At 47.0% G+C, this 27,601-nt stretch overlaps 10 protein-coding genes across 10 annotated transcripts; 7 read left to right on the top strand and 3 right to left on the bottom strand.

Moving 5' to 3' along the window:
* Nucleotides 1-720: 720 nt before the first annotated feature.
* On the bottom strand, nucleotides 721-3,942 carry GLAREA_06679 (Ypt/Rab-GAP of gyp1p; the record flags this gene model as incomplete). The annotated part of the gene is made up of 3 exons (XM_008080627.1): nucleotides 721-2,734; nucleotides 2,780-3,393; nucleotides 3,439-3,942. 3 exons carry the CDS (start codon nucleotides 3,940-3,942, stop codon nucleotides 721-723), a joined length of 3,132 nt encoding a protein of 1,043 aa, XP_008078818.1.
* Nucleotides 3,943-5,775: 1,833 nt separating this feature from the next.
* Nucleotides 5,776-11,129, bottom strand: GLAREA_06678 (Type II DNA topoisomerase; the record flags this gene model as incomplete). The annotated part of the gene is made up of 5 exons (XM_008080626.1): nucleotides 5,776-7,128; nucleotides 7,180-7,446; nucleotides 7,494-10,217; nucleotides 10,269-10,931; nucleotides 11,037-11,129. The coding sequence occupies 5 exons, from the start codon at nucleotides 11,127-11,129 to the stop codon at nucleotides 5,776-5,778; spliced, it is 5,100 nt and encodes a 1,699-aa protein (XP_008078817.1).
* A 2,818-nt stretch (nucleotides 11,130-13,947) lies between these two features.
* GLAREA_06677 (DNA-binding of Mlu1-box binding protein MBP1) lies at nucleotides 13,948-15,561 on the top strand (the record flags this gene model as incomplete). The annotated part of the gene is made up of 4 exons (XM_008080625.1): nucleotides 13,948-14,308; nucleotides 14,361-14,476; nucleotides 14,529-14,613; nucleotides 14,663-15,561. The coding sequence occupies 4 exons, from the start codon at nucleotides 13,948-13,950 to the stop codon at nucleotides 15,559-15,561; spliced, it is 1,461 nt and encodes a 486-aa protein (XP_008078816.1).
* Nucleotides 15,562-16,048: 487 nt separating this feature from the next.
* GLAREA_06676 (TPR-like protein) lies at nucleotides 16,049-17,314 on the bottom strand (the record flags this gene model as incomplete). Its single annotated transcript, XM_008080624.1, has 1 exon — nucleotides 16,049-17,314. The coding sequence occupies one exon, from the start codon at nucleotides 17,312-17,314 to the stop codon at nucleotides 16,049-16,051; it is 1,266 nt and encodes a 421-aa protein (XP_008078815.1).
* A 366-nt stretch (nucleotides 17,315-17,680) lies between these two features.
* Nucleotides 17,681-18,842, top strand: GLAREA_06675 (Histone-fold containing protein; the record flags this gene model as incomplete). The annotated part of the gene is made up of 3 exons (XM_008080623.1): nucleotides 17,681-17,722; nucleotides 17,799-17,888; nucleotides 17,961-18,842. 3 exons carry the CDS (start codon nucleotides 17,681-17,683, stop codon nucleotides 18,840-18,842), a joined length of 1,014 nt encoding a protein of 337 aa, XP_008078814.1.
* Nucleotides 18,843-19,504: 662 nt separating this feature from the next.
* Nucleotides 19,505-20,410, top strand: GLAREA_06674 (uncharacterized protein; the record flags this gene model as incomplete). The annotated part of the gene is made up of 1 exon (XM_008080622.1): nucleotides 19,505-20,410. One exon carries the CDS (start codon nucleotides 19,505-19,507, stop codon nucleotides 20,408-20,410), a length of 906 nt encoding a protein of 301 aa, XP_008078813.1.
* A 939-nt stretch (nucleotides 20,411-21,349) lies between these two features.
* GLAREA_06673 (uncharacterized protein) lies at nucleotides 21,350-22,207 on the top strand (the record flags this gene model as incomplete). The annotated part of the gene is made up of 1 exon (XM_008080621.1): nucleotides 21,350-22,207. The coding sequence occupies one exon, from the start codon at nucleotides 21,350-21,352 to the stop codon at nucleotides 22,205-22,207; it is 858 nt and encodes a 285-aa protein (XP_008078812.1).
* A 1,039-nt stretch (nucleotides 22,208-23,246) lies between these two features.
* Nucleotides 23,247-24,221, top strand: GLAREA_06672 (uncharacterized protein; the record flags this gene model as incomplete). The annotated part of the gene is made up of 1 exon (XM_008080620.1): nucleotides 23,247-24,221. The coding sequence occupies one exon, from the start codon at nucleotides 23,247-23,249 to the stop codon at nucleotides 24,219-24,221; it is 975 nt and encodes a 324-aa protein (XP_008078811.1).
* Nucleotides 24,222-24,726: 505 nt separating this feature from the next.
* Nucleotides 24,727-25,959, top strand: GLAREA_06671 (uncharacterized protein; the record flags this gene model as incomplete). Its single annotated transcript, XM_008080619.1, has 1 exon — nucleotides 24,727-25,959. One exon carries the CDS (start codon nucleotides 24,727-24,729, stop codon nucleotides 25,957-25,959), a length of 1,233 nt encoding a protein of 410 aa, XP_008078810.1.
* An 800-nt stretch (nucleotides 25,960-26,759) lies between these two features.
* GLAREA_06670 (uncharacterized protein) lies at nucleotides 26,760-27,545 on the top strand (the record flags this gene model as incomplete). The annotated part of the gene is made up of 1 exon (XM_008080618.1): nucleotides 26,760-27,545. The coding sequence occupies one exon, from the start codon at nucleotides 26,760-26,762 to the stop codon at nucleotides 27,543-27,545; it is 786 nt and encodes a 261-aa protein (XP_008078809.1).
* Between the last annotated feature and the right edge of the window lie 56 nt (nucleotides 27,546-27,601).

Below are 27,601 nucleotides of genomic sequence, written 5' to 3'. Positions count from 1 at the left end.
ATATCGAAGTTAACCATCAACACAAGAATAAACTTAACCGCAACAACCAACATCGAAGTTACCCATCATTCTTAACACACCGATGCAGGCGGCTACCAAAGTTTCAGCAAGCGCTCACTAAAGGCATCCTTCCAAATTGTTGAAAAGCAGCTCGCGTATCAGAGGCAAAAGTAGCTTCAGCCTCATGTTGGTTCCAACAACCGCTAGTCCCTAAGTCGCCGAGTAAGGTTGGAAATGTTGTCTTCGACGGTTTGATAGGTCTAGTACAAAGGATACTTATGACTTGATGATTTCTATAAATAGCCGGGTAGCTTTGCAGTTGCCAGCCTTGAAGAAACTACACCTGGGGTATGTCCGTCAAGTCTGCTTTTGACAACAGCGATGAAATTTAGCTTCTGAGTTCGCGCGAAAACAATTACCCTAGTTCACAGTGAACACCAAACCATCACCACTCAAAACCCCATCGACCAAATGTTATCAGAATCAATTAAATATTCTTCCCTCCCTCCCCCTCCCAATCCAGCCACCCTAAGTAGGTACATTACAGAACACGAAGAAGCTGTACAACAAACCCCCAAGCCCATTCATCCATCCATCCACCCATCCCATACGCACAAACTTAATTTCTTTCCATATACATCATCCCCTCGCCTCTTCTCTTCTCTCAGGGTATATTTACATCCTCTCTCATCTCACTCACAAGCCTTCGGAATCTCAAGCTCAACTCCCCGCCGGTGCCCCACTACTACTCACAGCCCTCTTCCACCCCCAGAACCCGCCCGTCGCAGGAGCAGCCGCAGCTGCGTTCGCTGCTGGTTTCTCCGGCGTCGCTACAATCTTAGGCATGTACCCGCCCAACGAGGTAACACTGGTATTCGCGCGGTGCAGAGCAGGTCTTTCTGCCGCCGCGCTGGAAGCATTCAAGTTAAGCAGCTTCCTCAGACTCTCGAGTTTGGCTTTCGCCTCTTCTGCTTCTTGTTTGGCGACTGCTTCGGCTGTCTTAGCTTGAACAAGCTCGAGGAGTAGGACGTCGTTGTCGACTTCAGGTTTGGGAGATGTGGCTGGTGGAGGCATAGCCGCGTTTGGTTGATGATATGGATCTTGGTTCTCTTTCGCCATCAGTGCTGCGCTGTTAAGACTCGATGTGCGTTTGCTGAATGTAGGAGCCTGTATCGAGCGATTTGAATTCGATCGTCCTAGCCTAAACTCGCGCAGTCCAGCATTCGACGAAGATCTCGACGGCCACTCACTTTCCATATCCTTGCTTCCATCTGGTGTCGTGGCAGTGCCTTGCTTAGACTTCAAGACATGAATCTGTTTCTCCAACCTCTGCTTCTCCGCATGCGCATTGCGGGTATGAACGTGGCTCTCCTTGACTTGATCTTTCAAATTTGAAATAACCTGTGCTTGTTCAGAAATCTTTTGTGCTTGCTCCATTATCTGACGGGTAAGTTCTTCGGGCTTCGACATTTCAATTGCGAGCCGCTCCTTCATCCTGCTCAATTCTGTTCGTAATTCTGACTTGGATTGCATCAAAGATGATGTTCGGTTGAGTTGTGGAGCACCAAACCTCTCCTCGACAATGTCAAGTAAAACAGACAAATCTTGTGGACTAGGAAGCGTAGATACCGAAGATACTGAGTCACGAGACGAAGTTTCGCCGACAGATGTTGGCGAGGCGAGAGAAATCTCAGACCCCTCTTCTAAGTTCTGAACCTCCACAACATCTTCCGACGACTCCTCAGTAGCTTTCACCGTAGATTCTGTGTTGACAGTCTCTGAGCTCGCCTTCTTTCGCAGTCCGTCCAATAATGACTTGACTGCCTGTCGATCCTCATCACGCGCCTCTCTCTCGCGTTGTAGTTGAGTAGCAAGTATAGCGTGATCTCGCTGCATTTCACTGAGCGCCGTCAACAAGTCCTCAATCTGACTGTGCAAATTTCGGTCCTTGTTCGACTTTGACGAGTTCGCAAGAACAGATTGCGCTCTAATGGAAGCACCATCCGCATTTGACGAGTCTCGAGATATTGATGTCGCGTCTGTTGACTGGCTCATCATGCTGTCTGAAGCTCCTCCCTCCATCGAGTTAAGCGTAGAAGCAATACTCTGCTTCGAGGGTGATCGCCGTAAAAAGCTGACAGGTCGTGTGGGTGCGGTTAAACCAGGACTGAGACTGATAGATTTATTCGCACTAGATCCAGCCCACAATCGACCTAAAAAACCCGAAGCTGCTGAGCCAACTGCTTCCGATGGGATAGCATTATCAACAGCACCCCCAGCCTTGAATCTATTCTCAAGTGCTTGCAAACTTTCATGAGTAACAACTCCCGTAAGACTCACAAAGTCATTCACAAACTCGTCCGCGTCGTAATGGTACACACTCCAGAGTCCACGATTCAGAAGTACAGTCATGACATCCTCAATTTCCTGGCAAGCCAAAATCTTTTGCTCATTCTTGCGCATGAGTGACAGAGCAACTCTCATGAGTGTCTCGGAAGCACCTTCAGCAAACAGCACATCGTAAATTCGGAACAACATTGGGAGAGGGCAGGTGACGGCGAAGAAGGACAGAAACCACTGCGACACGTAGGACGGATCGATTTGGAGGAGGTCGAGGTGAGCGGAAAGGTCTGGTAAGTGTTGTTTGAGAAGTTCGCGGAATTGGTATATTCGTACATGTAGTCCAGACAAGTCTGGCAAAAAGCAATTTCGCAAGTCGTAATGCTCCATCAATCTATACTGGTCAGCTTATCCTGGGGGATCAACAATTCAAACTCACCTAACAAGCACACAAAAAGCCTCCTTGTCGCCCATATGCATCAGCAAAGGCCCAACAATCAAGCCCAGACCTTGACAGTACCCAATCTTGGAGTCGTACAAGCTAAAGCATTTCAGCACTCTACCAAGCATTCGCTGCCCCTCTCCATCTGGCTCTCGAAACATCTCCACCCCAGGAAAACTTCTTCCAAGATCTTTCCCAATGAGACCTTCATAAGGGCTCGATTCTCCGCATAATCTCTCGTATTGATCTTCTAGAATTCGGTTTCTCGCACCGGACATGCTCTGCCAGACCAAACCGCGTATAGGTTGTGGGATCCCACCTCGTATCTTCTTCGAAAGCAATGTAGGAAGACATTGTGCGGTTCGTGTATAATCCTGCACGAGAGCAGCCCAAAATTCGTAGTCGGTCATGGGAGGAGGTGGTACGACTGAATATCGCAGTGCAGGTGGGATCGGACTGGCTGCCAGTTTCTTCAAATGCTGTATCGAGACCGGCCGTGATTTTCGGGATCGCTGACTCTCAATCACCTGTACCTTAGCTATCCCAGATTTCGGATTCGTAGCAAGTAGATTATTTTCCTGTTCAAGTCTGGCAAGTAGTAAAGCGGTAGACTACAAAATTAGCAACAGACAATAAAGCAGGAGGTGTTTACTCACATCATCAGAGGATTCATTCCGTGGTTCCTGCTCCTCAGTCTTTGCAAGCTCTTCCCAATTAACCTCCTCCGTTTCAGACACGGAGCTCTCACTCCCTCTTCTTGCCTCCATATCCGTCATCTCCTCGTACGCCGACTCGACCGGACTGCTCACGTTCCCGCTAGGATCCATTGTGGTTATAGACGGAGACAGTTCTCCCTGCACACTTGTATCCTGCTGCCCATCCTCCAGCGATGCGGCTGTTGTGCGTTTGATGTATGCTTCCTTGTTGGGACTACTGAATGAGTCTCGCGTTCGGGGGGAAATCGGAGTCGAATTGGCTCGCAGTTTGGTATAAGTCAAGATGCTAGCTCGTGTGTCGACGCTCAACGTAGGTGGCTCAGACAATCGCACAGTCACCATAGAATCGTGATGCACAGGAGACTGGGTGGTCGGTTCTGAGCTCTCGAGGTCGACGTCCGCCAGCGTCGAGGGAACCTCCACGTCATGTAGCTCGGTAGCCATTGTGGAATGCGATTAGACTTTCAAAGTCCAAAAAGGGGCATGCAGAAGCGGGTTCGGTATGGCAATCTCGAAGAATGCTGCTGCCGATTCTGGAAAACCCAAGCGTGATTCGCAGGTCGTCGTCGAGCACCTTCCTCAACACTCTGCACACTCGATTCGACTTGGCGTTATAGCAGACCGAGCTCGGCTCGGCTGTCGTCTCGAGTGCTTCCAAATACAATTATGCTTTATCGGGTCGCCGTCGCTGCCAGAATGCGTCGAACGAACGACAAGTCAATGCACGGCAGTCTGTGCGATTAAATCAATCTCTTCGATCTCTTTCGAAATTCTCGTTTCAACTCGTGCGAGTAATATTTTCTGCAAACAAACGGCAGATGGTGACGGTGGGTGATGTCGGGGTGGGTGGTGTTTTGTTTCAACTTCAAGTCTCGTTCCTTCCCGCTACAATAAAACACGAACGATCAAACATGTAACGATTGTTTACTTTCCTGCCGCTGTGTAAAGGAATGAGTGAGATGCTGCGCTTGATAAACACAAAAAGACTGAATGCTAAAGAACGACGATGCAGAACAAAAGCAGAAGACTCCAGCGGTGAAAGTTGAAGATTAGGGATGCGTGAGGTCGGCATTCAATCAATTTGCTAGCGGCGAGCTGCTTGGCGGTGGAGGGTCACAAGCGTCAGGGGTCCAAAATGGCATCTGGCGGCTGCCGCGATGATTGGGCGGACACTACGCGACCACAACAAAGCTTCACTCCTCCTCGATCTTGACGCAAAACATCCAATCCTATCAGACTCATTCACCGCAAACAAGTTCATCCTGAGCAATATCACACTCACGTGCGTGTTCCCTCTTACCACCACACGCGCTTACACACCAGATCCAGCTCCTGAATTGCTCAATCGTGATTCCATCCGTGCTCCCACCACTGGTCATTTATCCGATATCAAAGATGACCAGGGCCCAGCCATCGATCCAGTCAATACCACAACTCCCTTATTCACTCACACCTCTCCTATCACAATAAACAAACATCGTAGATAGACATACAGCTCATCTCACACAAACATCGGATATTACTTCCCATTTCCCTCTCTGCACAGCACAGCGCACCAAACAATCATCCGCATACATCCCACCCCATACATTGCACTCACCACCTGCAAGGTACCCGAACCAACGCCCCAAACTACGCCCAAATAAGCGACCCCTTTTCTGCCCCCTCCATCCATCCTGCATGCCCACACGTGATTCGCTTCCTCCTCCCATCTTTCCTACCACGCCCACTACGCCTTACCACCGTACATGCAGATAAGCATCCGGTTATCTTCACATGAGCCGTCTATTTTCGAAATGCTCTGCTTTAGTTCCTATTTCAAGATGTTTGTGAGTACGGCTCAGCACGTTTCGTTTCTGAACAGTCACAACACCACCTTATTCCTGTGAGATTACATTGCGCTTTACCTGGCCTTCTTGGCGGACTTCTGACGGTTCGTGATGTTTGAATGTTATTTTTGGGAGTGGTTGTGTTTGTTGTGCCAAGCTTAAACTGAGAGATGTTGCACTTTTGGTGATGTGAGTAGAGCAAGTGGTTTCAATGTTTATGGATGACATTATTACAATCTTCGCAAGAGATGTGGAGTCATGATATAAAAGTACACAAGTAACATCACGAGACCAATGTGTGGACCACGAGAAGAGGAAATCTCACGACCCAATTGCAAGGCCAAAAAACAAGAAATATGACCCTTCTTCCAAATAGTTTTGGTATCCTTTCCCACCGAACAAAACGCCATATCCATATCCATACTCCATAACCCAATGCAGACCATCACTACTCGCTCTCATCAAAATCGTCGCTCGGTTCTTCCTCAATCATAGCCGACTCATCAACATCATCAACATCCATATCATCATCGTCCGACGAGTCAATCAGAATCGGTGCCGCAGGCTTCTTCGCTACTGCAGCTGCCCTCGCTGGACGACCACGACCTCGTACAGCGGGTTGTGGGGGAAGTGATTCGTCCTCGTCGTCTTCCGTCTCTTCTTTATCCTCTTCGTCTTCACTAAAGACGTCTTTCGTCAAGGCAGACTTCTTTTGTTTAGCTGCGTAAGCTTTGGCCGCGGGGGAGAGCGCAACAGGCTTCGGTTTGGCTGCCGGAGCCTTCTTCGCAGCAGGGGCAGGCTTTGCCACAGATATTGGTTTTGCTCGTGGCTTCGGGGCAGGCTTGGCTGCTGGTGCTTTTGTAACCTTCTTTGGTAAAGGTAGAATGTCATCGTCCTCATCCATAGAAAGAAAGCTGTCTAGGTTATCCTTCGCTGTTGGAGGAGGCTTCTGAGGTGAAGACCGAGCCAGCATCTCATAGTTGGTCTCATCTCCATCTGAGATATCAAAGCTTTTGCTTGGCTTTGATTTGAGTTTCGGCAAGTCATTACTGGTCGATCGTCCGTGACTGCTCTCGGGGCGATTCATAGCGAAAAGAGAGACACGGCCATTGCCGTTATCAACTGGAGCAGCACCCTCACCGATGCCCTTGACCATATCGCCGATGTTACCCAAAAGTCTATCGTCATCGCTGTCAGACTCTTCGTCGTCTTCTATCACCCACTTCTTGGGAGCCGCAGCAGTAGCTCGCTTTGCTCTTCTATCGCCAGCAGGTTGTTCACTGGGAGCCCGTGAGGTCTGAGACACGGAGCGGGAAGGCTTCACTGCCACCAAGGCATCGAAGTCGTCGTCAGATGAACCCATAGTAGCTCCGCCGTTGACTTCCTCGTCCTCGGAAACGCCATCTTTACCAAAGCCAGGTTTCGTAGGGCGAGGCTGTTTGTTAAACATTTTGAGAAACGCGTCTGAGCTCTTCTTTGGTTCAACTTTGATGATCTTAGGCTCAGCCTTCGCAGTCTTCGCAGCCTTGGGAGCATAGTCATCATCTGCTTTCTTAGACTTTCCAGCTGCTTTGCCGGCTCCAATCTTCGAAGACATACGACGCTTGGTATTGCGGATACCCTTCTGATAATCGGCCTCCTCTTGCAACTGAACCTCCCACTCATTCACAAATGCGTCAAGATCCTGGCACCAAAGGTCTTTTTCGCTCAACCGTTCTAAAGCAGTTTGTTCTTCTTTTTTAGCAAGCATCTGTGCCTTTAATTTGTCCACGCGTTCTTGTGTGAGCGACCAGATTGGCATCTAGAATTTTGTTAGCAATGATCAGTTACGCTCATTATGTTGATAACTTACACCAAGAAGATAGTCGAAGTCCCTCGCTCCAGAATCTTCATCGACTGCCACCTCCTCCTCATTCTCGACAGTGTCATCGGTTTCTCCTGACTTCTTCGCATCAGAAACCTTCGGGAAAGCCTCATAATTTGCTTTTCTCAATTCTGCGACTAGGACAGGCTTCTTCTTCTTAGAAACGACAAGTTTGTTGTCTATGATTTCAAGGACAAAACGAGCTTGATTCTTCAGTTTTCGATACTCGATATTGATTTTCTTGACCCAGTATTCCTATCAAGCATTAGTTTATGTAAACTAGGATTTTTGTTGTAACATACCTTCCGCTTAGTGTACATTGCCAGCCGATACACATAGTACTCTTCAAGAACGGCTTCGACGGTTTCATACTTCCTGATTTGGCCATTGGTGTCGAATGCGACCAGGTTCGATGTAGCAATCGTCTTGTTCAACTTAAAACGCTCGGCCAGACCATCTTCTTTAACACCTTTCATGTTCTTCTCGTCTAGTTGGACGATGAAATTGACACTTTTGTGGTCGTTGTACTCTTTGTAATCTTTGATGAATGATGGGGTTTTTTCGCCTTTGATAATTTCCTCGAGTTTTGCTTTGAAATCATCGGTCCACACCCGAATTGGTAGTTCCGTAATTTCGACCTCATTGTTCGCGGCTTCTCTCACAATACCGTTGAAATTGAAGCGATTAGGCCCCGCAGGCTCAGCGATGCCTTTCCATCCTCTAAACCATGGGACCATTGTGATGAAAGGCTCTTCTTCACCGTTTTGATGATCAAGACGGCCCATGCGTCGCTTGAGATTCTCTACAATGTGGAGAGGATGGTAGTTGGGAATCGTTGTGCTCCAACCAGTTCCAATACCGTCAGCGCCATTGACGAGCACCATTGGTATCACTGGACAGAACATCGTTGGTTCGATTATCTTGCCATCATCAACATTGTGTTCATAAAGCGGCTCGTCCTGGGCTGAAAAGACTCGTCTGGCGAAAGGGGACAGCCGTGTGAAGATATAACGGGGGCTAGCCGCATCAGTGCCTCCTGCCAGTCTGCTTCCGAAATTTCCGCTTGGCTCCAGACAGTTAATATTGTTGGACCCAACAAAGTTCTGCGCAAGGCCGATAATGGTCATATGCATAGACGTCTCACCGTGATGGTAAGCGGTATTTTCGGACACATAACCTCCCAATTCGACGACCTTCATATCTTTGACTAGATTGCGCTTGAAGCAGGCATACATAACTTTTCGCTGTCCAGGTTTGAAGCCATCGATGACGGAAGGAATGGATCGAATATTATCAGCCATACTAAAGAGAATAAGCTCTTTATTGATGAAATCATTGTAAGTCAGAGTTTTGGTCGAGTGATCGAGAAAGGTTCCAGGCATGAAGTTTCCTAGCCATCGCTTCCGGTTGTCAGCCTGCTTCTTGTTAAACACGAGATCCAACATCCCCTCTTCTTCGTGCGTGATAGATTCAAACTCTCGTAAATGCTGATCTAAATTGCTGAAATAGACCTGAGCATCCTCAGGCAAACTTGTACCCAATCCTTTGTAGTACTTGTGCTTCCAACCATGATCGGTAGCATGTCTTTCTTTCCACGACTCGTACTCTGGTAGCGTAAAAAACGACTTGGAGTTTATGGGCTTCTTTGGATTCGGGCCCTTCCATACTTTGACAATTGGAGTGATAAACTCTCTGAAAAAGTCCGGCAATTTCAACAGACTCGGAAACTGCACCTGAAGAAAGTTGATCAAAAGTCCCTTGATATGACTACCATCATGATCTTGATCAGCCATGATCATCAGATGACCATATCGCAGACCCTTGGTATCAGTGTAAATATGCTTATGCTTTAGCCCGAGGAACTGTTTGATGTTTTGGATTTCTGCATTCTTCGTAATTTGCTCAATACCAGCATCTCGCACGTTCAGCAGCTTTCCTCGAAGAGGAAAAACACCAATACGATCTGGATCGAGGACAGCTCTGCCTGCAACAGCAAGACCTTTCGCAGAATCTCCTTCGGTAAGGATCAAGGTACATTCGTGTCCACGTTTAGTACCCGCTAAATTCGCATCGACAAGTTTTGCGTTGCTCATACGGGAACGTTTGTTGCCATCACTTTTGGCAAGTTGTTGATCTGCTTTCGCCGCCTGGAAGTTGAGAATGTTCTGGACAGCTTCGGTCTTCCCTATGTCATTGAGAAACTTGGGCGTCAGGATACATTTGCTACCGAACTTTCCTTTCAGCGTCGTGAGTTGTTCTTTAGTCTGAGAAGTAAATGCTGGATTGACAATCAAGGCATTGACAAACAGGAAGATATGGTTACGGATTTGACCAGCCTTGAGAGCCGCGCCCTTGGAATTCTTCTTTTTGACCACGTCTAGAAGCTTTTCGACAATTTGATCGGCAATATAATTGACGTGTGTACCACCGGATGTCGTTGCAATAGAATTGGCAAAAGAAACCTGATGAAAAGATCCATCAGATACAGCAAAAGCAACCTCCCAACACTGGTGGGCTTTCGGATCTTCGAGAATGACGGTTGCCATAGCAGGCTTCTCCCCCTCTTCTCCTTCACCACGTTCTTTTTGAATGGCTTTAGCATACATTTCGCAGTATTTCTTGAAGTTCAGGTTGAGCTTGACACCATTCAAGGACACCTTTACATCCTTGACAGTGCCAGCCATGTCGTAGACACGTCGCTTAACCAAAGCCTCGAAGTCGTCATCCATGCCATTCATTTTGAATTTCGAGTAGTCGGCTGTCCAAGTAACACGAGTGAAGTCGGGAGATTTGCTCGCCGAGATCTTGGGTTTGCCCATTTTGCTCATATTGTCGGTCCAAGTCTGCTTATATCTCTTTCCTCTTTTCGAGTCCTGGGTTTCGACTGTGAATGACGTGCTGAAAATGTTACATAATTTCGCTCCGTATCCATTCCGACCACCGGTGGTCTTCTCTTGGTCGTCATCATAATTTGATCCGGTCAATAGATGACCGAAAATCATCTCTGGAATGTAAATTTTCTCTATCTGAACAACGTGGTTAGCGATTGTGAGTGTTCACAGACTGGATGCGCATACTTCATGGATCTCGATCGGAATACCAGCACCGTCGTTCTCAACGCTAATCTCTCCAGTTTCACGGTTGATCTGCACCTTGATGGCTTTCATGTTTGGATCGTTCTGCTTATTGTCTGCTGCGTTGACCAAAATCTCATCAAAAATCTTGTATAATCCCGGCACAAACGACACCTTTCGGAACTCCATCTGTGAAGTCTCGGAATTAAACACCCACATCTGCTGCTCAGTCTGTTCAACAGATCCAATATACGTGTCAGGACGCACAAGAATGTGCTCATACTGGGAAAGCTTCTGGTATTTCTGAGTCGCAGTTTTATCCTTTGGTTTTTTGGATTCGGACGGCCCATCCAAATTCATATTTTCATCGGCAAATTCTTCTGATGACTTTCCAGCTGGCTTCTTTACGGGCGCCTTCTTTTGCTTCTTTGCTTCTGGGGGAGTGTTTGACAGCATCGATATATCGCCTGCGGAATCGAGATCTGATGGGATGCCCTCATTGTCACTATCTGGCTTAGGACGCTTTTTGGTCACTGGCTTGGTTGCTTTTATTGTGGTCTGCACAAGCTTCTTGGTTGTTCCTTTGGCGGCCTTCGGAGCCTTTGCAGCTTTTGGAGCCTTCGTGGCAGTCGTTTTCTTGGCGGTAGTCTTAGTTTTGATTGTCTTCTGTTCCATGCATTTGTCAGTATTGGAATGATTAGATTGTCGTGTAGTTCCACAGAGAAATAGGAGAAGACGAGGTTTAGCAAGAATGTCAGGCGAAAAACATACAGCAGCAACAGGAGCGAATCCGTCAGAGTCGCTGTCACCTCCACCAAAATCGTCAAAGCTAGGCTCGCTCATCATATTCGAGTCGTCCGACATGATTGCGAAAGGACTGACGCGTTCTGAAATGAGAGGATCGAGAACAACCTAATCTCGTAGTTACCACCCGCTGCGACTCGGCAACAAATTATTCATGAACGAAGGAGAGTGTTCGGGGAAAGGAGTGGTCGTGCGACTGTCGTCGTTGTTATTGTTGCAATTTGGTGTGGCGGTCCGCTTATTGACATCGAGCCCAAAGCCTCGAGTTGGTTCTTTTGTTTACAATACAACAAATTCAAGGGTCGTCGCGTTGCTCCGCACTAGAGCCGGAGTGGTGCTAGCGGTTCTTCAGGTCACCTGACCATATGCCAAGCATTCCGTATAGCTGGGAGCTCCCAAGGTTCTCATCTCGGACAAACCTCATCTTGACTATTGATATTTCGACATGTTACAATCGACTCCCAGCTGCCACCCAGGTTGGTGAAACTCATACAATTTGTGTCGCACTTTAAAAACGGATTAGCCATGAGGAATCTCTCCGACCATACATGCAATGCTCCGCAACACAAATTTCGCGGTGTCATACAAACCGGTGCAAAACCCAAGATGGGCTTCAGTGACATCAAATTGGTGTTTTCCACGCGTCGTAAAAGACATGAAACCGCGGTGGACGTTGGGCCTTATCCCAGAGGACGGTGAGTGTTGCTAGCTTATTGAGGGGATTCCGAATTCAGATGTACCTGCAGCAGTATTTCTGTCATACCACCAATCCACTACCTAGGTATCCCCTGAGCCCCCTTCATCAACGTCTTCCTCTCCAGTTGAGATCACAAACTTAATACTCTGGTGCACTCGTCGTATTATATTATCTCGGGGGTGTTTGTGCTTTTTGCCAGGTGCGAGGTGCGTATGATAGATCTACAACTTTGGACTGGCCCTGACATGACCAGCATAGGTCTTTGGGGCAGATTGCTCCCGCTGCAGCCACAAAATGTCACTCACCCCACGAAGAAAGCTTCGAGTCTTCTGAGCAGCATCCCAAGCTCTCGCAGGTGCATTGACCTGTATCTTCAACGAACGGCCAATCATGTCGTTACTCTTTTTTGCCTTCGTTCTTCGTTTGTCCAAGTGCATTGACGACAACGTGGTTGGCCTAAACGGTGTCAGTCTTTGCATGGATACATCGGAACTGTGCAGCTTCGAGCCTGTTGTGGTCACACGAATCGAATTCAAATCGTTCGCGGTCGTCGAGTACGTGCGGTTTTGACTGTGAGCATACCGATGCCGTGAACCCCGTTCTCAAGCAACTGAACATAAGCAGCTATCGTTGACTATCACCACCCGCAATCCGCGCCTGTAGCTGAGTGGCGGGATCTTCTGCTTCTAGTCCACTATTCGTGGCAGCTTTGTGGAACCTGAATGTGCAGAAGCTTTCTGCACCTAAAGTGTTCAGTCATTCGATTAGGGTCTGCTGCTGTCTTGGACCTCCTACCTTATCTCAGGAGTCAGTGGCTGAAGGCGACCAGCCGGGAATTTGACCTTCTTGCTGCATGCATGGGTGCTCCTAACATGTAGCCTTCCAGTGACAGCCATGACTTCCATCCCAGTGGATGACAGGGACGCTTTGCAACTTTCTCGAAGGCCCGTAGAATTCTTTTGATCAACATAAACATAGCAAGTGATCGGTGCGGATAGGAGCATGGCGTTTCTAGCGGGGGTACGGATTCATAAACCCGCCTTGCCTTGCGAAGACTTCCCTCATTACCACAAAGCTTGACGCATGAGTTGCACGGCTGCCTTTTTTCACATTTCTACATCACATTATGCCCGACTGGAAGGAGCATCAAAGGCCGTTATACCTCACGTGCATCGAGTCAATCTAACTATGTCTTATATCTCCTTTCAACCACTTCATATTTCTTTGTCTGGTTTGAATATATCACAGCTCACAACCTTAGCGCACCCGCAGGTGCTGCAGCCTCCCGTCCCAAAACTCCTGGCCAGCAAGTATCCCCAGCGAGATTCTAGCCCGCTTTCAAACAACCTGGTGTCCCGATCGGGATGTGGCACCTAATTTGTTGATGTCAAACTCACCTTCTGAGCCTGGCAGGACCTGCTTCTGCTGTCACGCAGCAGGTTGGTCTATCTCATTCGGCTCTGCCGCTGTTTAGAGACCCGGTGAAACATTATGCCTCGATCATTACTCTAGGAAGTTTATGCGAAGGCCGGATGCTTGGTAGACATATTGTCTACCGATTAACGGGCACGGGAGTAGAGAATGGGCACAGAAGGTTCCAACCGCTAGGTTGAATCACAGTTTCGTCACTTCAAAGTTGTTGTTTTCCACCATCCTCAAACTCCAGCTACGAAGACTCATACACAAAATCATCTTTTTCCGCTTGCCATAAGACCATACACACCGAAACACTTCTCCCTACACTGGGCATAAGACGGTGTGTGTTCTTGATCCCATTCACGAATTAGCGACCGAGGAGCGCAAACGGATTCCACCCACCCACGTCGGTTCCTAGACATCGCCAACAAAGCCGCTTTCCACCACGAAATCGCTGACGGCGACCTTAGACAGCACTCGCACGGTCTGTGACTGCACGAGCATGCACAGCTGGCTAGTGGTGAAGAGAGTTTGATGCTTAAACTGATTATTTGCCCTTCTGTTGACATAAAGGGTCACGAAAATAACATTTGAAGAGCTCTGTTTGCCAGATTCAAAACATCACCCCTCTGCCTGCTGCTACTAAAGTAACTCTTGCTTGCGTTACGTTTTCGTCGATAAAATCTGTTCGTCGCCGAATAAAACATCTATCATCCTGCAGACTTAGAGGCTTGGAGCCAACGATATCCTCTCTTACTCACCGCCATGTTTTCGGTAGCCTCTCTCCTCAACCCTATCAATTCAGAGACGCAAAATATACGATTACCTTCAAGTCCCTCCCCCTCATTTCTAACATCATCTTCTACTCGTGGGAGTCCGGATATCTCAGCACAATCTACGATTAGGAAGCCAAAAATGACTAAAGACGGGGCAATATTCGCAAAAGGAACGATCAAAGGAGAGATCAACTTTCCACCTTTCCAAAATTTGGACCGGGCAGCCATGGCAGAAATTGAAAAGTTCCGCATCTACCCAATGGGCACAATTGAGAAATTTTGCCGCCACATCCCTTACAACAGCGAAAAGAAAAGTTTTCTTGAAAAGACAGGGCGTGAAAGTATCGAAGGTATGTTGTTCTCGTCTTGGACAATTGCATTATTCGCTGACTTCACGGGCAGTGTTTCAATATACTTTCAAGCTGCCTGGCGACGAGAAGGAATATACCGTCATGTGGGATTACAACATTGGACTCGTTCGTATCACGCCATTCTTCAAGTGCTTGAAATACTCCAAGGTAATTGTTATCAAGATCTTATGGCTTGGTAGACATGCTAATATTTGTGAAGACAACGCCAGCCAAAATGCTTAATTCGAATCCTGGGCTTAAGGAGATCACGAACAGCATCACAGGAGGGGCTTTAGCGGCACAAGGTAAGATGCATTATCCCTCTTCCACGATGCTTGAATTGACACATCTCAGGATACTGGATGCCCTACTCTGCTGCTCTTGCTGTGTGCGCCACCTTTTGCTCAACTATTGCTGGTGCCTTGATCCCTCTTTTCGGGCCATCATTCCCTTCACTCTGCGTTCCGGAAGAGGCACCAGAATACAAAAGAATGATAATCGATCCCGTCATTGTCGTTCAAGCCACCGCTGAAGCCGAATCCTATCGAGTCCGAACCACGATGATGACTCCAAAATCTGTTCGCAGCAGTTACTCACCAGAGCAGCGAATCTTGGGGCCCGTGAGCATGCATGCCACCCCACCACGCAACAACCTCGAACGCCGATTGCGCTTGAAGAGAACATTCGGAGGAGATAGTCCATACGGTACACCTACCGACACGGATGTAGACGGGAATGCCAGCGAGACGAGTAGCGGGGATGGGTATTACTGCTCCCCTGTTACACCCGTCTCTGCCAACAGCCTGCATATGCCGCAAACATGGCAATCAAACAACCTGCTTTCTCAACCTGCAAACTCGTCTATCCATCTTCATCAACCGCTAAAGCGTGCTCCCGGTCCAGATCCGAACCTTAGCGTCATCCCAAGATCCGCTCGCATGATTGATCTCCAAATGAGCAATTTGTCTGCTATCAAGCGATGTGTTGAGGAGGTGGACGCTGATGACGAGATGGAACCGTATGAGGTTGTCAGTCCTAAGAAGGACAAGATTGATAGAGATAGATGTGCTGCTAGCAATGCGGTATTGAGCTCGATGTTTGATGGTGGTGGCGTTGAACAGAACGCTGCTCTGCTTCTCATGAAGCTCAACATGAAGGATGGAGAGTCTGCCAACGAACGTTTCCCAAAGGTCGAACAATGTTCTACTTTTGACCAACCTCGAATCAAGCGTCGCAGGGCGACTTCCATGTAGAGCATTGTCCTGGGTTGAATCTGGCGTTTGGACAACAGGTCATCGGCATTGGTAAGAAACCAAACATGGAGCATAGGCAACGCGTATAATACTGCATTTTCAATTTGTCGCGGGCATTTCGGTTGGTGTTTTCATGCTTTGCACATTTGTGTTTGGGGAAGAGAAGATGGGCTGTGTTGAGGATTTTCGTTTGTTTGATGTTCCAAACTATAGAGTAACATCACTGTAATCATAGCCTCCATGCCTCAGCATTTTATTGAATTCCAGCTGTTTCCGATCAGTTTCTCGGCTTAATCTAATACCTGGCTTGACTCTGTCTGTTTGTCCAAGTTGGGGCTGAACGCTGGAGACGTTCTTGACCGCCGATTCTCGACCCCGCAGTCGAAGCTGGGATCTCCATGAGGCATCACCTTCCGTCTCATCGTTATCGCCGTCCATCGTAGGCTGGACTTCTTACATTCCATCCGATGCTCCTACCCGAAACCTCTCACCCCATCTTCTTCTCCGCACCCTTCTTCGTCTTAAACTCCTGAATCCACGCCGGCGCCTTCGCTTTCGGCACCACGAAGATCTTCACCACCTCATCTACCACCTCGACGTTCTCCGCCGTCAGCACTTTCAATAACGTAGCTTTCTTGCCTACTTTTAAGAGTCCGCCGGTCGTGGTTTCGATGTAGCATTCTACGTTGGCAGGCGTGTATTCGTGTTTGAGATCCCATGGGAGGGGGAGAATGTAACTTAGATGATGGCTGATGGGTTCAAGCTCGTTGAAGGCTTTGATGAAGTCGGATTCGAGGTGGAGGGGGTAGAGGAGGATGGTTGGGAAGCTGATGGTTGAGGTTGGGTCCGTGGGGTCGGGTGTTAATTGAATTTTTGCATCTTCCATTTCTGGAGGCTGTGCGGTTTTTCTTGTCTTAATCCCTCTAGCTTTTAAAGCTGCACGCAAAGTCACCAGCTCTAACCTCGTTTTCTGCTCACGTTCCGCTTCAATCTTCTTCCTCCGTGTGATCTCTTCATTCTTCTTGATAATCTCCCTCGCAACCCCCTTCAACGCAACATTCCCCTCATCAACACTCAACCCCTTCGCACACGCATCATCAGCCTCCTCAATCTTCCCCAACGCCAACAGCGCCTTCGCACTCCTATAATACGCCTTCACATTCCTCCCATTAATCTTCAGCGCACTGCCACAGTCCAAAACACACTGTCTATAATTCTTCAACTCCAAATGACAAGCCGCGCGATTCACCAGACTGGCTTCGAGTATCCCAACTTCCTTCTTGACCTCCGCGCTATCAGTCTCCTCGCCCTTCCCAGTCTGTCGTTTCCGAACTTCAAGAAGTAGCACTTGTATCCCTTTCGTATAGAATTCCTTCGCATCCCCCCATCCCTTGACCTGAAAACACTCGTTCCCGCGCTCCTTAAATCCGCCCGCTACTTCCGCAGGTGTACCTTCATACGCCAATGCTTTCAACGCTTCTAAGTCGTCGTTTGCTTCCAGCTCTGTCATGAACAGCGGACTCTTATTTAACTCCGCAAGGATCTCGGTCGTGGATTTATTGCGCATGGCGGCCATGCCGGGCGGGACTTGCGGGCCTGTAGTGCCATCTTCGAGAGTGGTGGGGGGAGTGAGGGAGCTGTACGCGTTCATGGCTTGTGTGAGGAGATCGGGGCCGGGTATTGGGGTTTCATCTTGAGGTGAGGAGATATTCAGACTTCCCTCAAAGTCATCCGGGAGTTTTTCGAGCTTCATTTTGGGGTTGGTGGTGGAGATATGTGATGTATGATTGTTTTTGGACGCTGGAAAAAAGTTTGGAGGGGCACTTTTTGGTGGTTTGATATTGGAAAAGCGGCTCTGGTTTGTGGGTCTCAAAGGCGTTATCTAAAGCCGCTTTTACAGCCTTAAAGCTTCCCTGCGTCAGCCCAGATGGCTTGCATGTTCAACGGTCTGTGCACTCTTTATTTCAACCTCATGCCTCGGCGCATCCATCGCTTCTCAATCATTAATTGTCTTGCTTCACTTCTTTCGCCTACTCAATTCGTTTTCTCTACTAAGACACCAAGTCGATTGAATACAACTCATAATTTTGCGGTCGTTCGTTAAAACGGTGCAGCCATCATGGCGGACAAGACAGCGAAATACAGGCAGGAGATCCAGCAGGTATGGCAACCAATCCTACAAATCCTAGACACAAGAAAGTCCATATAACATCAAACTTATGCTGAATGATGTGTAGATGATGTATGTCTCTGGAGAAACTGCCGAAGCATCGCCAGAAACCACCGGTATGATTGAGGAAATTGTTAGACAGCAAGTCATCGAAATGGTAAGGACTGGCCGGACACGACTATCTATCCATTGAAAAGTTGTATGTAATGACTGAACTGACTTTTGAAAGCTCCGGCAATGTACTGAACAAGCTGCTCGAAGGGGAAGTAGATCAATCTCAACCGATGATTTGATCTTCCTGATTCGTCAAGACATTGCCAAGGTATCCCGGTTACGAACTTTTCTTTCCTGGAAAGATGTCCGTAAAAATGTCAAAGACTCCGATGATAAAGGAGGAGAAGTTGATGTCGGTACTGGGGATGAACCCGTTGCAGCAGGGGCTGGAGGTCCAGCTGTCGTTGATACTGCCAAGAAGAACAAAAAGGCAAAAGTCGGCTTGCCTTGGGAAGTGCCATCATTCTACAATCAAGAAGTACCGGAACGAGACGACGAAGAAGACGAGGATGAAGAGGAGATGAACTTTGCAACTCTCCAACGATTGAAGAAAGCCGATGAAAGGACGAAAGCTATGACCAAGGAGGAGTATGTCACATGGTCTGAATATCGTCAAGCATCCTTCACGTTCAGGAAAGGCAAAAGATTCAAGGAATGGGCTGGCTTTGGTGTTGTTACAGATTCGAAGCCTAATGACGATATTGTGGATATTCTCGGGTTTTTGACTTTCGAAATCGTGCAGACGCTTACAGAGGAGGCTTTGAAGATCAAAGAGCAGGAAGATCTGGGCAAAGACAAGTCTGGTGGCGAGCAACAAGGAAAGAAACGCAAGTTAACAGGCCTCTTCGATCCGCCATCAGAAGGTCGTACGCCTGTCGAACCACGGCATATTCAGGAGGCATTCAGAAGGCTTCAACAACGGCCGAATAAGCAGCGTGCTATGTGCAATTTCACGAGAGGCTTAAACAGAACGCCGCTCAAACTTGTAAGTCAATTATGGTTGACATTTATCGCGATATATGCTTACATTGCTCTAGTTCTAAACTTGGAAACTTGAATTTGGCGCACTGGTCAGGCGTAAAGATGGATGGGCTCATGATACCAGGCGATATAAAACTTGTATATATGAGGGGAATTTGGAGACGGCCATGCAATATATCATCAGTCGATCCGTTTTTCGATCTAACATGCTGTGCAGCTAGTTCCTCGTCACAATCGAAGCTCTGTGTTGACAGTTTACACAGTTGCGTGTTGCATCAAGGTTTTGATCTGCTTACTTTCGTAGGTATTGGGTGGTGCGTCTCATCGCACTTCCACATCACCGTTGACGAGGCTGACAGACTGTCAAAAAGTGGTAGCCTCGCGTGAAACAGGACGTTGAAGGTGCGATGTGCAACAAAACTCTTATTCTTGCTCTCGAATTCACTGTTGTGGGGTATGAACGCATGGGAAGTTACTAGCGCGTAGGTTCACCTTCAGTTCACCTTCGTTTCTGATATAAAACCCGGCCCCGCCCTGTCAGAACCATATAAGAGACAACAAAGCGACACCCTCATACAAACTCTTCAACGTCTTCTACAACGCACGAGACATCAAAGTCTCCTGTACTCTCTTCAACGGAAACACTGCTATCTGTTCTTTTGCATCTTATCACTTCCCCCACGCGGCCAGTACTCACTCATTCGAGTTAAGTGAGTTTAGTCAACCTCTCACTCCATCATGGTCATGGCACCTACCGAATCGGGCTCCTCTAAATGCGCAGCTCCAGATACAACAAATGTTTTCATAAATCAAGCACTCGCTGAAGACGCGTCTATGACTACAGGTACTGACGCTTCTATGAACAGCATAACATTTGACGCTTCATACCCTGCTACGTTTTCCACCTTGGAACTTTCCCCGAGTCCACTAGAGAAACCGCTTGACTACAATGGACTTCCAACGGAGTTGCGTCTTAAAATTATTCAGCAGACGTTCGAAGAGCCTCAGGTCGTTGCTAACGAATTTTTCGCTCCGGTTTACCGCAAGGACGGCTGGCCCGACGAACCGTACCCCTCGGGCCACCCTCTAAGAATCCCACCTCCTCTTAGAGACACGCCTGTACCTATTGCGTTACATATAAACCGAGAGAGCAGAATAGAAGCACTGAGGCATCATCAAATTGTGTCTCATCGTCCACTTCCTGACCACATGAAGCTCAGATGGCCTATCATATACTTGAAGAGCTCAGTGGATACTCTAGTGGTAAAAATGCTGGGGGAGTATGCTACGACTCATCATCTGAGCTACGAAACGAATTTTCTCATCACCTCTCTTCGTTATATTGAATATCCGCGGTCACGAACGGTAATCTTCTTGCGAGAACCAAGGGAATGGTATACCGATTTGCATGGCCTAGATGACTGGTCTCGAGAATCCGACACTGAAATTTTCGACCCTGGAGCTTTTTCTACCTGCAATAGAATGCTTGGACAAATTCTAGCACTTTTCCACAAGGAGTACATGTGTGCCCGGGAACCCAAGCAGCCTCGAATCATGATATACTGCGCAACCGCACCCGCAACCGGCAATGCGAGTCCTGATGTGACACACAATAGGCAATTGGCAGAGAAGATGAATATATGAATGAGTCAGTATGTCGAAGATATCGGTTACAAAGTAATATTTGATTTGCTTCATTGTGAGCCCTGCGATGAAGGGATGATTTTTCTTGCAAATTTCTGTGTCGACTACATGGACCACTGGGAATTGATGGGGCGTATTCACGGTATCGCTTTCTGATCAATTCAACGGCCAAGATGACGGCCGACTCAGTCCGTCAACAAATTCCACAAGACCAAATACAGAAATTGCGAGCTACAGTCAATTTCGTATGTTCTCTCTGGCTTTTGGCGCTCACGGCTTTTCTTGTCAAGTAGATTACGAGCGTTGTAAGGGGTGTGATGAATTTCATGGCAAAGCTTCTCGATGTGTGGTTGTAGAAATAGAGTAGCATAATATGTATTCTTCCTGAAATATGACCTACAATCAAGTACTATTCGAATCCAATACACAGATTCGTATTTTCAAAATCTTACTTTGCTCTTGAGAACATTCTCGTTGCTAAAGGGTGTATTCGTAGTTCTAGTGCCGGTTTTGAAATAGAATTATTGGCTAAGTGACTGGTGTCAGTGTTTCGGTACCGAGGACACTCTTTCTACCATTCACTATTGATTCTCGTTTCGCTCTGAATTAGGTTGTTGCCTCGATAAGCGTTCTTATCGCGAACCGCACTGACTGTATAAACCTCCCGGCCTCTTGCTGTCCTTTTCATGAACATTTGGTTCTTCATTCAGCTGCCAAAATCCGTCCCCCCCAGATATCTGCCTCGTAAGATATGCGACTGCGGAAACTTTGATTATCTTTGAAGCAGCACACATTATTTGAGGTTCTTCTTCATTGCTGGTTACATCTATCTGATTATGCGAAAAGGTTTTGTCACTAACATCTTAAAATAGGAAGACTGCTCGACTGTCCAAATCACGAAAACCTCTACAATAGTTACCACACAACACTGCTTCAATCATGAATGCTATTGAAAGAGCTACGGGGCCTCGACATGCATGCAAGTCTGCTTCAACCTCCACTTCGGAACTTCCCTCGATTCCGGCTAGATTGGAAGCTCTCAACTACATTGGCCTCCCAGCGGAACTACGTCTGAAAACTATTAGGTACACCATGGAAGAGCCTCAGAATGTTGGCATCGACTTTTTCACTGGTACAACCTACGAGATTGCAAAGAGTCCACCTCCTCGCAGATTCACGCCTATCCCTATTGCACTTCACCTCAATCGCGAAAGCAGAATCGAGGCTCTTAAGCACTACGAAGTCTTACTCTTTCATTCGATTCCTGATAACTGGAAGTCTTCCTGCCCTACAATCTACATCAACAAGGCAGTCGATACTCTCACTGTCGAATTGAAACCACAAACGGATTCACATTCATGGGAGGAAGCAAGCATGCTCGTCGAATGTATTAAGTTTATCGATTTCCCACGGTCACGACTGGTAGTTTCCATGAGCGAAGAAAATGATTGGCTTTCCAAGATTCGTGGTATGGAGAGTTGGCAGCTTGATGATAAAAGCTTCCGCGAGGGCTATGATAAGACATGCACGGCTATTGTCAAGAAGCTTGCAGTGTTCGCGAGGGAACTCGTACGGCCTCGCCTTAGATTTTACTGCGCAACCGGCAAAACGGACGATACACGATTTGTTATGAACGAGCTTTCGGCAGATAATATGAGCGTTACAATGACACTATTAGTATATCACGAGAATAAGGTTTGGCGTTTTTTCGATTGTAACCCAATTGAAACTGAAATTCTTCGCTTTGAGCCCTGCGAGGGAGGAATTGCTCTTCATTTAAAGTCCAATAAGAGATAGAGGGAACCTGATTCGAAGGCTGGCTGGACATTGATGGTCGGGTAACAGATTACTCAATCAATTTACGAGCATCACTCGGTCATACTAGGTTACTAGAGCTATCTGCAGGTCGAACATGCTAATAACTTTTCACGTGGGATAAATTGCGTACATGAGATTAAGTCTTGTGGAACTATTTCTTCATTTTGTCATTTTGAGAACAGAACAATAGAATTTAGTGACCTCCCAGGTTCAGATTTATGTTTTGATGCTGATAATGTTAATTCGGTATACAAATATGTATTCGCAAAATCTTGCTAAAGTCTTGAAACCATTTACCAGTTAAAATGTCAAGTGAGCACCGATGTATTTGCAACATGGACTTATAGTTCTAGATTGCGCTCTGAGACGGTACTGATCAGCTAGTAGACTGTTTTCAAGCTTTCGACAACAAGTCTCGCCCGTCCTGTCTTCTATAATCAGTTTGAGAATCACATATTCACGAAAGACCATTAAATTTTAACTTAGGAGTATGATATTGACAGAATTCACATGTAGCTAATTTTAGCAAAAGATACTGCGTTATGTTGGTCAGCCTAAGTTGTATCTTGTTTTCGAACACCGACCGCTTTCAGAACAGCTGTTGTATCGCGACTACTGTCGCTAGCGTCACTACCGACGGCTGTCTTATTGCCATTCACCATCGATTCAAGTTTCCTTCTGCACCAAGCTGCTGCCTATCGCACACAACTGACGTACACCAAATCGCCGATAAAGACGATTTTACTTCTAGGCGAAGTATCACCCGTCCTTTACATAAAAAAGCTCGTTGCATGACTGAATCGTCATCCTGCAACCAATATCCCACCCTCCACATACACCTAGATCGTTCGATATTCAACTGTGTAGGTTTTCCTTACCTTTTCTTCAACTGACAAATATATGAGGTTCGGTATTGCTGAAAGCTGATCATGTGAAAAGTGCCCGGAAGTAACATCCTCCATAGAAGTCCAAGACGACGTAAAACTCTCCAAGAGTCGTTATCGTTACCATTTCCATCATGAATACTGCCGACAGACCGCCTATAGAGTCTGGATATGCGTCAAACGACATGCAAGCCATTTCTCATCTCATCACCACCGACTCGACAGACTTGCTCGCCATCCCACATGATGCTGACCAAGCAAATCAATTCAGAAACACAGTCTCATTCTCCGTATCTCAAAGCCATGCGGGGTCATTCGTTTTCCCAAAACTGCCAGCCGAATTGCGCCTGAAAACAATACACTTCACATTCGAGGCCCAGGTCATTGACGTGGAGATATATCCAGCCTCTGCGGAACCTGGTAGCCGGGGAGCTCGGAGAATTACACCACTCCCGGTTGGACTTCAGATCAACCGCGAGAGCCGATTGGAAAGTCTACGATTTTATGATAGAATACAGAGGATCGATGATAAATGCAAGACTGTTTGGCCTGTTATCTACATTCATCCAACAAACGATATCCTCAAGATAATAACACCGTGGAAAACATCGTGGAAATCGGAGCAAAGACGTGCTGGCTTGGGAAGCTATTTTGATGAAGTATCTATCAACATGGCAAGGTTTTCATGCCATCTGAATGAATGCTACACACGGAGGCTGTCCCTTGCGTTTACAATGTTTTACGGTGACTACTGTACCCCTTGCGGCTGGATGTGGATGCTGGTCCATTGCAAGAGCGCTCGTAGTGTTTTTTTCTCTCTTGACGTCTTCCGAAGGCCAGAGACAATCACTCTACCAAAACGAGAGGAAGTTGAGTACTTGCTATGCCAGCTTAAGGGGTACAGAGATCGTATGAAGGAAAGGGGAATGCGGTCTCCGATAACTGGCCTTGTTATATCAACAAACACAATACAAGATGCTGGCCTGAGCCCTGCAGAACTTGAGGGTGATATTGGCGTATTTACCTATTATCCCCCGGGATCTGCCTACCCTGAAATTGGAGCAACCATTGTCGACCGTCTTCGAGAGCCGCTTAATGATGAATTTTGAAGCTTTCCGTCAAGAATTTAGCGAACCTAGTCTGTGGAGAGGATTGATAAGTGGATACTTGATAGGATGCCGATATATTCCTGGCAGTCTGTGATTAGCAGGTTACATCAATATTGAGAAAAATCCACATGGGACCATCGACTGATGAAGAAACGTACTACCATAGATTTGAGTTAGAGAATAGCATAGTCACGGTTCTTGAGAAAAATATTCCCGATTGCTATATATTTCGCCACTGATATTAGAAAGATGCAACCAACATACGGTCACTCAGTCATTGAGGCGATTTTGTTTGCGGGTAAATAGTATTTTCAAATTTGACAGCTCATCTGTGACACTTCTACCAAGATTCAATCCATAACCATGCTACTACAATGGATCCAAAACGTTGAGTTTCCTCGAAGTGCCATTTCACCCTGTTTGTTCCTCTGATATGAATATCTTCAGCAAATGGATATTTTATTTACAATTTTAAAACAGCGTGAATTATGCACGTGAAGAAAAAATGAGTAGTAATCTGAAGAGCATATCCTGGTGTTCCAGATTCACTAGCGCTTTTTCTGTATATAACCATTCCACCTCATCCTCGTCATTCCCCTCTTCTTGGGCACAACCACCAATTCAGGAAGTCCGAAAACGAAGTGGTATTCCAGCTTTACGCATCGATTTCATCACAAGACTGAATCGAACCCGAATGACGGAAGATTGGAAGCGCAGCTCGACATTATCGTTCCAGCACTCGTCTCCGGAAATCGAGGTACAAATGGCAGAAACTCGTGAGTTAAAAACACATAATAGCCTAGACGTGTCGGCCTTTGACACTAGCGCGTTAGTACTCAAACCCACGAAGAATGTAAACAAGGAAACGCAAACGACTATCTCCATCAATCCCTTCTCATTATCGAAACTTGTTGCCGCAGGTCCCATTAGCTCACAGCCAACTTCGGTTACGCGAAAACACGAGATACTGTTCAATTTTCCAAAGCTACCACCGGAGCTTCGTCTTAGAGTCTATCAGCATACCTTTGAGCCTCAAATCATCGCGGTAGATGTGTTTCACGTAAATATCAGTGAGGGTCCAGCTCGCCAAACGGTTGCCCGGAGGACTAGCCCAGTTCCAATCACCCTGCAAATAAATCGAGAAAGTCGAACCGAAGGCTTACGATATTATGAACGGATCCACATAGCCAATGACTTCAAATTCTTCCCTATTATCTATATTCATCCACAAAACGATCTTCTGAGGCTGAGAGCAGTCCCAGAGAAAACGCTGGCCGAACCCTGTATCTCTATCGGCATGACATGCCTTCTCTTCTACCTCTCCCAAAGGTATGAGCAAAAGTTCACCCTCATATTGGACGGTGTTGTGCCTTGGGACTTGTGGTTTACCGAAGACCGAGCACCGTGGGATCAGGGTCATATTGTGAATGAATACCCATGTGCTCGAAAGGTGTTTCTGAACTACACGCTGCTTCAAGCCGACGACGGCACACTACCAATGAATAAACAAGACGCAGAGAATCTGGAGAAAGTAGTGGCATATACCGAGACGATGAAGAGTACATGGTCTACAGTGTTCAACAAATTACGTGTCTATGGGGGCTTAGAACTTGTACCTACACTGCTGAAAGAAATGTTCACACGTTCCTCTTTCAGCGGAGCAGTGCTTAATGGTTACATTGGACTGCTACTGGAGCTTGAAACGACGCAAAACGACGCAACCACAGAGTCAAAGTAGCTAGCGTCGAGTTCCACGCACGAGACGCGGCATATGTTCGTTGCTATTTCACTGGGACCTGCTGAGGCAAGATAATGAAGGCTTGGCTAAAGATAGCACTCTAGATTCCAGCGTTGGTAGGCTCGATATGCCTCGATGGAGTTTATCAACTGAAAGGCAACAAGAACAACACTTTGTCGGTCTATGGAAGAGACTCTGTGAGGAAAAGATAGAAAGAAAAGCAAGCCTCTAAGCACTAGGATCTTTGGAAATACAGACTTTCGTATCATAATCTTACCGTTTGACCAAAACACTTTTTGATCCCTAATTCCCGTAATTATCAGCCATAATTTCGAAGATAAACAGTCTCGCTTACCCGCTGCTAAAACAATGTTCTCTCTCTCCTTAAAAATACGTTCTATATATGACTCCATCACTTCCGTGTTACCGGAACCACATAGTACATATTCGAAGCAAATTCGACGAGGCTATTCACCGTGTAAATTCACCATTTAGTCAGACCCACTTTGCATATATCAAAACTCAGGGCTTTGCACACCCAAGCAACCACCCTTCTTTCCTCCTCTCCTTTTCTTACATTTGATCTGCACATCCACGCACCACTACTATCAAACGTCTTGCAACACATGTTTGCGACTAGCGCTTCCACATATTACCTCTATTCCATACACATCACCTCTAAGCGCCTTATAAGACGTGTTCGAGACGAGCACTTCCACCCATCACCTCCTCGATCCCAGAATCTTCGGAGTCGTACTCATTACAAGCACTCAACATCAAAAACAAAAACGCACGAGACAATGGCCACCGAGTCCGTTCCCAAAACCACTCCAGCACCGAGCACAGAAGACGATATGGGCTCCGTCGCCGCCGTTAATTTTATCTCTGACGTCCTACCCGATGGCGAACATTTCAACTTTTCAAAGCTGCCAGCAGAAATACGCCTGGCAATCATTCACCAAACCTTTGAACCTCAGTCCATCAGAGTGCATGTTATTGACCAGATGATAGAGGAGGTCGAAGTGGAAAATGGCGCGAAAAGAATGACTCCTAATCCAATTGCTCTTAAGATCGATCGTGAGTGGCGGAAAGAAGCTATCGCATATTATGATGCATTACAAGTGGTGGATAATGTTAAAGGAAAAAAATGGCCTATCATCTACATACACCCTGGAAACGACACTCTCATCATCAATACATCCCCACAAGGGCTGAGGCCTCCTGGGAGAAACCAAGCCCTTCACAACTTGACACAGCTTTTGGACCATCTCAACCAAAACTACGAACAAGAATTAGCGGTCACATTTGAAGATGTTGGTCCTTGGATCGTGCGTAAGCAACCCTTTATTCAGTTTTGGCAGCGCGGCGACCCGACGGCACTTGACATCGCCTATGACTCTGAATACGCTCGAACAGTGCTTTTTACCGTGTCACAGAAGGTGTATGGAAGGGTGGCCGCTATTTCGCGGGGCTCTATCGAAATACTACTAACAAAAACGGAGAAACATGAGGCTGCGAAGTTAACTCACGGAACTAACAAATTGAGACTTACGGGAAAGAGAGCAGGAACGGGGCCTGGTAACTGAAGAAAACACTGTCGCACTAGCAAGGGTATATCATCAGCTCGATGGGATGATGTTTC

The sequence above is a fragment of the Glarea lozoyensis genome (assembly GCF_000409485.1).
Source record: "Glarea lozoyensis ATCC 20868 chromosome Unknown GLAREA14, whole genome shotgun sequence".
Classification (NCBI taxonomy): Eukaryota; Fungi; Ascomycota; class Leotiomycetes; order Helotiales; family Helotiaceae; genus Glarea; species Glarea lozoyensis.
This window is presented reverse-complemented; position numbering and strand designations above follow the sequence as displayed.